Source organism: Dama dama, chromosome 9, assembly GCF_033118175.1.
Source record: "Dama dama isolate Ldn47 chromosome 9, ASM3311817v1, whole genome shotgun sequence".
NCBI classification, from domain to species: domain Eukaryota; kingdom Metazoa; phylum Chordata; class Mammalia; order Artiodactyla; family Cervidae; genus Dama; species Dama dama.
Genome location: NC_083689.1, coordinates 10,300,437 through 10,309,879, shown reverse-complemented (window position 1 = coordinate 10,309,879; position 9,443 = coordinate 10,300,437). Strand labels below are relative to the sequence as shown.

General features: G+C 55.2%; 1 protein-coding gene across 2 annotated transcripts; it reads left to right on the top strand.

Annotated features, from left to right (window-relative positions):
* Nucleotides 1-461: 461 nt before the first annotated feature.
* On the top strand, nucleotides 462-4,971 carry GTPBP3 (GTP binding protein 3, mitochondrial). Of its 2 annotated transcripts, none has more exons than XM_061149903.1 (9): nucleotides 462-1,329; nucleotides 1,449-1,781; nucleotides 2,080-2,333; nucleotides 2,444-2,530; nucleotides 2,616-2,818; nucleotides 2,992-3,298; nucleotides 3,481-3,646; nucleotides 3,865-4,143; nucleotides 4,320-4,971. In XM_061149903.1, the coding sequence occupies exons 2-9, from the start codon at nucleotides 1,729-1,731 to the stop codon at nucleotides 4,540-4,542; spliced, it is 1,572 nt and encodes a 523-aa protein (XP_061005886.1). In that variant the 5' UTR covers nucleotides 462-1,329; nucleotides 1,449-1,728; the 3' UTR covers nucleotides 4,543-4,971. The 2 variants fall into 2 exon arrangements, with proteins under 2 accessions (XP_061005886.1, XP_061005887.1); XM_061149904.1 differs by lacking the exon at nucleotides 462-1,329 and having other exon boundaries at nucleotides 1,350-1,781; nucleotides 2,992-3,064; nucleotides 3,155-3,298.
* Nucleotides 4,972-9,443: the final 4,472 nt, after the last annotated feature.

The window sequence follows — 9,443 nt, the reverse complement described above, 5'->3', positions numbered from 1 at the left end:
ATATTGTATGGGTCATAATTATATGGACAGGATAATCCTTGTTCATCTGAAATTTACATTTAACTGGGGGTCCTGGAGAATCCCAGGGATGGGGGAGCCTGGTGGGCTGCCGTCTTTGGGGTCGCACAGAGTCAGACATGACTGAAGTGACTTAGCAGGGGCTCCTGTATTTTGTCTGTCCTCCAACCCCCTGACCATCCTCTGTAGCCTCCTCCGTTAGACTGATCGACCACGAGGGCAGGGGCCCAGACTGATTCTCCGTGTTTACACGGTAGGCATTTGATGTGTACTTTTGATAGATGGAACAACTTGGAGAGAGCCAACGTCATCATTCACTCCTCTTCTACACGTGAAAAAAAAATTTTTTTTGGACTTTTTATTTTTGTGGTGGGGTATAACCACTTAACAATGTTGTGATGGTTTCAGGTGAACAGCGAAGGGACGCAGCCAAACATATACAAGTATCCTTTCTTCCCTAAACTCCCTTCCCATCCAGGGTGCCAGGCAACATTAAGCAGCATTCCATGTACTATACAGTAGGTCCTAGGTAGTTATCCATATTAAATATAGCAATGTGAACATGTCCCCAAACTCCCTAACTGACAAATTAAAAAACTGAACAGAGCGAGGCGTGGAGCTAATCATTAGAACAGTACTGTTCCAGTCTTCTTAGTTGCGCCACCCGCCCGCTCCGTCCAAGAACCAGAGAATTCGCCGCGTGACAGCACCCCGGAGACCCCGCCTATCCAGTGCCTGGAATTCCACCATCAGCGCTTTATTTCACGGGCCGGCGCTGTCCCGGGTTAACCTGAAAATAATCTCCCCTTTCTGGCTTTCGGGGAGCCAGAGACAGACGGGACACACAACTCTGCACGAGGATACCGGGGCCAGAGTAGCTCAGAGGGGAGAGAGGACTGTGCTGGGGATCCTAGGGAGGCTTCCTAGCGGAGGGGACCTTGGAACAAGGCACTGAGGCTGTTTGTCAAGGGAAGGGTATCTGAGGCAGAGGGACGGCGGGAGGGAAGGCTGGGGAGGGGCGAGAAACTGTAGAGTTCCGAGAAAAGGAGAAGTCTTCCCAGAAATTTGGAATAGATTTCCCCAGGGCCAGGGAGTAGGTTACCCGGAGCTCATCCCTCCCGGCCACTGAGATGCTCTTGAAAGTGAAAGGCACTCAGTCGTGTCCGACTCTTTGCGACCCCATGAACTGCAGCCCACCAGGCTCCTCTGTCCTTGGGATTCTCCAGGCAAGAATACTGCAGTGGATTGCCACTTCCTTCTCCAGGGGATCTTCCCGACCCAGGGATCGAACCTGGGTCTCCTGCATTTCAGGTAGATTCTTTACTGTCTGAGCCACCAGGGAAGCCCCCGAGATGCTCTTGCTTCGACTCAAACCCTGGCCTTTCTATAATTTCCATTGCCCTGCGCCACTCCTCATTTCCGGTGTCTAGGAACCTGGCCTCTCTAGGATCCTAAAAATTCTGTCTAATGTTGCTGGAGGAACACCATTTCACTGCACCGCAGCGGGCGAGCCCTCGGCTTCTTTCCCTGTCATTAGCCAGTAGAAGCGAAGACCTTCACTGGATGGGCGGCACGTCTTCTAAGGGGCCCAATGATAATCGACAATTGTTGAGCACTTGACCAGTCACGCCGCAGAGTGGGCGGGACCTCCTGCGAGGACTTGCAGACCCACACGGCAGGGTGGGCAGGCGGGTAGCTGGTTGTGAATCCATGTGGCGGGGGCTGTGGACCCTGGTATCCCGGGCTGCACGTGGGCCTCACAGGTGGGGTGACCTGGGGGAGGGCTGTGACAGCGTAGGGCGTTGCTTGGGCCCCAAACCCTCTCCCTGGGACCTGGGTCCGGTTCCCTGCGGCAGAACCACCTTTCGCCTCAGTCCAAGCCCCACCCCCGGCCGCAGAGCCCACCGAAATCCAGTCTTCTTCTGGCCTCAGAACCTCCGATCAGTCCATTCCCTAGCCACAAAACGTCCACTTGGGGGCTCACGCGACCATCGAGCCATCTATCCACCTGCCACTCTGGCGTCAGAGCTTCTCAGATGCACTGACTTTCCTCCTCTCCAGTCCCAGACCGTGCACGCGCCAGGGCAGTGGTTACCCGGCCCCCGGTTCCGGAGCCACTATCTTCGCTCTGAGCTCTGGCCAAGGCCGCTGCGGCATCGCGGTGATCCGAACCAGCGGCCCTGCCAGCGGCCACGCCCTCCGGAGCCTCACGGCGCCGCGGGACTTACCCCCGGCCCGCAAAGCCTGCCTGCGCCTGCTCAGCGACCCCCGCTCTGGGGAGCCTTTGGATCGCGCGTTGGTGCTTTGGTTTCCAGGTACGGGACTTCAGATCCGGAACCTCAAGTAGCTCCTATGACCGTACTTCCTCCTTCCAGGCGTTCGTCCAGGCTGTATCCTGCTGACACCCATCTCTTCAACATACTAGGTCCCCAAAGTTTTACGGGTGAGGATTGCGCGGAGTTCCACGTGCATGGAGGGCCGGCCGTGGTGAGTGGTGTCCTGCAGGCCCTGGGTAAGTGCAGCCTTGGGTTTGAGGTATTGCTACGCCGGTGACCTGGGTAGGGGCCAGGGGCCTCAGGATCTTGAACCTTCCGCAGGCAGTGTGCCAGGGCTGAGGCCAGCGGAAGCAGGCGAGTTCACCAGGAGGGCGTTCGCCCACGGGAAGCTGAGCCTGACGGAGGTGGAGGGGCTGGCAGATCTGATCCATGCAGAAACCGAGGCGCAGCGGCGACAGGCCCTGAGGCAGCTCGATGGGGAGCTGGGTGACCTCTGCCGCGGCTGGGCCGAGACCCTCACTAAAGCAAGTACACCATTCGCTCATACCTTGCCGCAGAGACACTACCTAACCTTTTCCTGTGTTAGTGTTTCCTGCCTATGAGCCTCCAATCTGGTCCCTTAAGGTCAGGCTGAACCCGGGCACCCACTCGGGGTGAGTTTCTGTATGATCACACTACCCACCTCTCCCTCGCTCAGGCTCTGGCCCATGTAGAGGCCTATATCGATTTTAGTGAGGATGACAACCTGGAGGAAGGCGTCCTGGATCAAGGTGGGTCCCCCTGGGGGTGGGAGGTGGAGATATCTGGCATCCAGCGCCCCCAGGTCCTCTTACTCTCTCTCTCCCTTCCTCCATCCACAGCTGATAGTGAGGTGCGGAAGCTGGAGGTGGCACTGGGCGTACACCTTCGAGATGCCAGGCGCGGGCAGAGGCTCCGCTCAGGAGCGCACGTAGTGGTTGCGGGACCTCCCAACGCCGGCAAAAGCAGCCTGGTGAACCTGCTCAGTGCGTGGGCAGGGGGCGGGGCTCAGGGCAGGGGGCGGGGCTGGGAGCTAAAGGTACTGGGCTTTCCGGGGTAGGGAAGGGGCCCGGGAGGTTGAAAACTGTCTGTCCGGGGGTGGAGCCTAAGGGAGGGACTCTCTTGTCTCCACCCCGCCCGCTTCCTCTGACCACACTCTCACCCCCAGGCCGGAAGCCTGTGTCCATCGTGTCCCCGGAGCCGGGGACCACCCGAGATGTTCTGGAGACCCCGGTGGACCTGGCCGGGTTCCCGGCGCTACTGAGCGACACTGCGGGGTTGCGGGAAGGCGTGGGGCCTGTGGAACAGGAGGGCGTGCGGCGCGCCCAAAAAAGGTGAGCAGGAGGGAGGTGGGAGGGGGAAACGCGGGCCCTTTGCTGTTTCTACCTGTTGCATTTATCTTTCATTAGCCCTTAATGAGGAAAGGTTACTAAGGTGGGGCCTCAGTTCTTTGGGGAGGGCAGCTTTTTAGGTTTGGCCTTTACCCCCGTCCCTGCCCAGTGCACTTCGTTGCGCAGCTCTGGAGTCCATCCTCCATTTTCACCCTCGCCAGGCTGGAGCAGGCTGACCTCATTCTGGCCGTGTTGGATGCTTCTGACCTGGCCTCTCCGGCCAGCTGCAACTTCCTGGACACCGTTGTCATCCCGGCAGGAGCCGGGAACCCCAGTGGGAACAGCCAGCGCCTCCTGCTTGTGCTGAATAAATCGGACCTGCTGCCCGCTGGGTGCTCAGACCCCCATCCTGACCTCCCCTCCCACCTGTTGCTGTCTTGCCTGACGGGCGAGGGACTGGACGGCCTCCTAGAAGCACTCAAGAAGGAGCTGGCTGCCCTGTGAGCCCCCTTGCCCACTGGGCAACCTCGCTCTGTCCAAGTTTGGGGGCTGAGCCAGTGGCTTTGGGTACAACTGGCCCTTCCAGCTCAGTTTCTGCATCTAAAAATGGGGTATGATCGTTCCCCTCCCCCCCACTTTGAATGTCGAGAGAGACCTTATCCTTTGTCCCTTCCAGGTGTGGGGACCCGTCCACAGGCCCACTTCTGACACGGTCGAGGCACCAGCACCACCTCCAGGGCTGCCTGAGTGCCCTTGGTCAGTACAAGCAGGCCAGAGACTTAGCCCTGGCAGCCGAGGCACTTCGGGTAGCCCGAGGGCATCTGAGTCGTCTCACTGGCGGAGGGGGCACCGAGGAAATTCTGGATATCATCTTCCGGGACTTCTGCGTGGGCAAGTGAGGGGGCAGCTGAAGCTCAGACCCAGACTGGAGGAGCACCCAGAAGCCTTGGGGTGTCTGGGAACAGCTTAGGCCAAGTGGGGGAACTTGACCCCAAACCACGAAGCCTCTGTTGCTGGTAGTGACTGAACGGCAGCCGGCCAGATTTCGGGGGTTTGGCCCTGAGTGGGGCTGAAGGGAGGTCCTCTGGGGCACAAAATGCTGGGGGAGGAGGAGTGGAGGATCAAGACGGAGGTCGAAAGGTCTCAGAGGTTTTTTTTTTTTTATAGGTTTTAATTTATTTTGCAAATACCAAAGAACGGTAAAAAATGGGTGATCCAGAAATATTTGAACACCCTCTCCTTGGTTGTTGTATCCTTCCAGAACTTTCTGTGCATGTTTGCATGCTTGTGGATATGCCTATAAAATATATTTTTTCTTGTATTTTGTACACAAATTGGTGTTTATTGCTCTGCAAATTGTCCTTCCCCAACACCCACCACCACCACCACCCTGCACCACACAGCGTGCAGGATCTTAATTCCCCAACCAGGGATTGAACCAGTGCCCCCCTGCAGTGGAAGCTGGGAATCTTAACCACTGGACCGCTAGGAAAGTCCCAAGCTGTCATTCCTTTTGTGGTATTAATCTTGAAACTTTGCTTCTTTTGTCCTCAAAATGACTTGCAAAATCCCTACTTCCTCTCCAAGCTTAGTCATTAGTCACTCAACGACTATCAAGTACCTACTATGTGGTAGAATCGCACCCATCATTTGATTGGATCTTCATAACAGCACAATGCAGTAGTTATGTTGTCATAGTTTTACAGATGAGGAAACTGAGGTTCAGAGAAGTATTTAGTTGCTGAAGGCCCGCAGCTCTGGGATTTGCACATAAGGTTAGATTTCAGTTTGAGTTCACTGTGGGCCTGCTGGGTGACAGACTGAGGGTAGGGGGCTGGAAACAGGGGGGAGTAAGCAGGCATCACTCCTGCTCCTGGTTTTTTTTTTTTTTTTTTAATTTTCAGTTGTGCTGGGTCTTCATTGCGATGCATGGGCTTTCTCTAGTTGCATGGGCTCCAGAGTGTGCTGACTTCAGTAGCTGTGGTGGGCGGGCTTAGTTGTCCCTGGGATGTGGGATCTTGGTGCCCAGACCAGGGATCGAACCTTCCTCCCCTGCACTGGAAGGAGGATTCTTAATCACTGGAATGCCAGGGAAGTCCCCACTCCTGCCCTTAATTAAAGAAGAGACACAGCTCCTTTTGGTGAGGTTGGATGCTTGCTTGCTCTGTCCCTTAGTCGTGTCCAACACTTTGCAACCAGTGGACTGTAGCCCTCCAGGCTCCTCTGTCCATGGGATTATCCCAGCAAGAATACTGGAGTGGGTTGCTATTGCCTCCATCAGGGGATCTTTCCAACCTAGGGATCAAACCCATGTCTCCTCTGAATCCTGCGTCAGCAGGTGGATTCTTTATCACCGAGTCACCTGGGAAACCTGAGTTCTGAAGGCTGCTGGGCAAACTTACGATGAGGAGACCTGACCTGGTCAGGGATGGATGTGAGGGTAGACATGGAATTTACTCTGACATATGAAAGGTGAGAAGCAGACAGAAGAGGCCAGCAAGAACGTCGCAGTCAGAAGGCAGGGCATGTGCAAAGGCCCTGAGGTGGGAGCATCACCGTGTGTTTGAGGGGCAGCGAGGTGGTCAGTGTGGCTGGAAGTAGAATGAGTGAGCGCTAGAAGGGAGAAAGAATCCAGGAGAGGAGGGCCTGATAGTGAAGCCTCTGATTATAGGGACTTATGGGGGATCTGGGCTTCTCTGATAGCTCAGTTGGTAAAGAATCCGCCTACAGTGCAGGAGACCCGGGTTCGATCCCTGGGTTGGGAAGATCCCCTGGCGAAGGGAACAGCTACCCACTCCAGTATTCTGGCCTGCAGAATTCCATGGGGGGACTATTGTCCAAGAGGGAGGTTGTGGTCACAAATAGTTGGACAGGACTGAGCGACTTTCACTTATAGGGGATCTGCTGTTGAGGTGAGGAACCAGCAGAGGGCGCTTTGCCCTAACAAGAAAGGTGCCCGACACCAGTGAAGTTCCGGCCCCCTAAGGTCCCAGGGATCCAGGCTTCCACACCCACCTGATGGCTTATGAATAGTTAACTCCCCTTTTGCCAGAGGTGGAAATGGAGTCTCAAATAGGGTCAAGCTCTTTTTCAGAATCAGAAAAAAAAATCTCCACCTCCAGTAGTTGAAGATACAAACTCTCAGGTTTCAAGGGACACAGGAGCAGAGGCTGGGACTTGTCCAGGGCCCATCTTGCAACCATAGGGACCCTCTGACTCCATTTCATCATGGCTTCACTGCAATATGTCACTCTCTGTTGGTCTGTTTGCTTGTTTGACAGCTGGGGTCCCCCCTGAATGGGGGGCTCCTGGAAGGGAAGGGTCACCCCAGTTCAGTCCATGGATATTACTATTAGATCCATTTTGCAGAAAGGCAAGAAGCAGCAATATGGGTGTAGAGAGGGTGGGTGCCCAGATATCCTTTGCGTGGGGAGGGTCTGGAGGGCTCCCAGCAGGGAGGAGTGGGGTCCGGGTGGGGAGGAAGATGCTCTTGGGAAAGGATGCCTCGACCCCGCCCACCTACCCGGTCCCTGGCACATCAGGGACTGAGGTCCTTGGCTACAGTCCCTTTTTTCCAAGAAGGGGGAGGCGGTTTGTGGGAAGCAGGCATGGGGATTATTTATAGAGGTCACAGGAAATCCCCAAAGAGTCAGGACCTCACCCAGTGGTTGGACCACAGGATCAGGGAGGGGGTCTGCCAATTGCTCCCCAGCTAAGACTCAACCCCCACCTGGCTCTCAGGGCAGGGCGGGGCTGGCGTAGGGCCTCAGCCTGGAGAAGTCAGAGCTCCAGGATCAGGGCAGGAAAGAGGGAGGGATGGCGTAGGGAAAGTACCCAGAAGGAGCAAGAACTCTGGGGCATCCAGAGGGGCTGCCAGGAGGAGCGATCTTTAGGGCGGGGCCTTGGGGAAAGAAGAATTGGCAGGCGGCGAGAACAAAGCATTCATTCTAGTCTGAGGGCACAATACAGATGCAAAGTCAGTGAGTCTTCAGTCAAAGAGTCACGTGTCTAGAAAAGCTGGAGGCAAAGGCTGCCCTGGGTGTGGGGAGGAAGGGCCCAAGAGAGCTGAGGAATTGGGCCTTATTCCCAGGGCACCAAGGAGCCGTGGAGGGGGTGCGAGTGGGAGAGACGCGAGGTCAGGTCCCGGGACGGATGGATCCCTCTGGACCAGCATGGAGGCTACAAAGGAGGCATAGGCTGAGGCCCAGTGTTGGAGGCCTGACCTGGGACCGGACTGTGCTGTACTTAGCCCTCAGTCGTGTCCCACTCTTTGCGACCCCATGAACTACAGACCACCGGGCTGGTTGGGAGGTTGATATCCTGGGATGTTCTGAATGGGAAAGACCAAGCAAGAGCCAGAGACCTGCATCCCTGGGCCCAGAGAGTTTAGGATGATGATTGTTTTTTAATTTATTTATTTTAATTGGAGACTAATTACAATATTGTGATGTTTTTAGCCATACATCAACATGAATCGGCCACAGGTATACATGTGTCCCCCCACATCCTGAATCCCCCCACATTCATTTCTAGGTGAGTAAATGGAGTCTGAGGTCAACTGAGCCAAATTTGACTGCAAGAGCGTCGGGGTTTGGAACCCAAACTCAGGACCGTCTGCTGTCAGCGTCCTCCCTGGCTGCTCAGGCAGTAGGCTCAGGGTCAGGGACGTCCCGGCTTCCTTGGGGCCTCCAGACGGGCCCGTCTGGGCGGCTGGGCCTGGCTGACCCTCCTGCCCTTGCTTGGCGGGGCCCCAGCCGAGTGTTTCCTGCAGCGGCCTGTCTCTCGCCCGGGTTTCCGTATCCAGGAAATATCGCTCCTTTGTCCCTTCTGACCAGCCTGCCCTAAGCGTGGCATTGCCAGCCCTGCCTCCTTGTGACTCATCTCCTCCCTCCAAGGTCCCAGGGGATGGGCTGGGCTGGGGGGATGGAGGACTGGGGACAGGCAAGCTGAGACTCTAGATGACAATTTTTAGGCCGTTCTCCCACCGATGACCATTTGCTTTGTTTCCTGGAGTTTTTGCTTCTCAGGGACAAAGTGCTATGAATGGGGTTGCAGAATCAAAGGATTTGTTTGTCTTCACTCCCCTCCCACCCCTGCCCCGGCTCCCACCCTCCCCGGCATTCCACAACTTGTGGGATCTTAGTTCTCTGATTAGGGATTGAACCAGGACCCTTGGCAGTGAAACCAAGGAGTCCTAACCACTGGACTGCCAGGGAATTCCCTGCCTTCACTTTTATTAAATATCATCAAACTTATTTCCAAAAGGGCCAGGATGAGATGGGCATTTCTACCAGTCCTAGAGGAAAATGCCCTTTTTTCTACATCTTCACAAGCAGTAGGGATTATGGCTTTTTATCCTTTTCCTTCCCCCCATCCCAGTCTAATTGGTATGATGTGATTTCCCTGGGTCCCTCTAATGTGCAAAATTTCCCTGGCTTCCTACTTATTTAGTGATCAGTGAGTTTAAGTGCTCCCACACTGGACACCGATGGCCTTTCTAACGTCTACCTTCCCACCAAAAATCCCCCCCAAAAACAAATGCTTGGGACCTTTGTGAAATTGTTCTGGAATAAGGAGTTCCTGACAAACAGGCTATGGTTCCTCAGTAATTGTCTGTACCTGGGGGAATCTTTGCAAACCTACCAAAAACAAAAAGTGAAAGTGAAGTCGCTCAGTTGTGTCCGACTGTTTGCGACCCCATGAACTGTAGCCTACCAGGCTCCTCCATCCATGGGATTTTCCAGGCAAGAGTACTGGAGTGGGTTGCCATTTCCACCAGAAACAAAAGCTACAGGTAAAT

Excerpts from the sequence above, each read along its gene's own strand:
- GTPBP3 (XM_061149903.1), top strand. The coding sequence starts at position 1,729 with ATGTGGCGGGGGCTGTGGACCCTGGTATCCCGGGCTGCACGTGGGCCT. Across the intron at positions 2,334-2,443 it reads GTTGGTGCTTTGGTTTCCAG|GTCCCCAAAGTTTTACGGGT; the intron begins GTACGGGACTTC and ends TCAACATACTAG. Across the intron at positions 3,299-3,480 it reads CAGCCTGGTGAACCTGCTCA|GCCGGAAGCCTGTGTCCATC; the intron begins GTGCGTGGGCAG and ends TCTCACCCCCAG.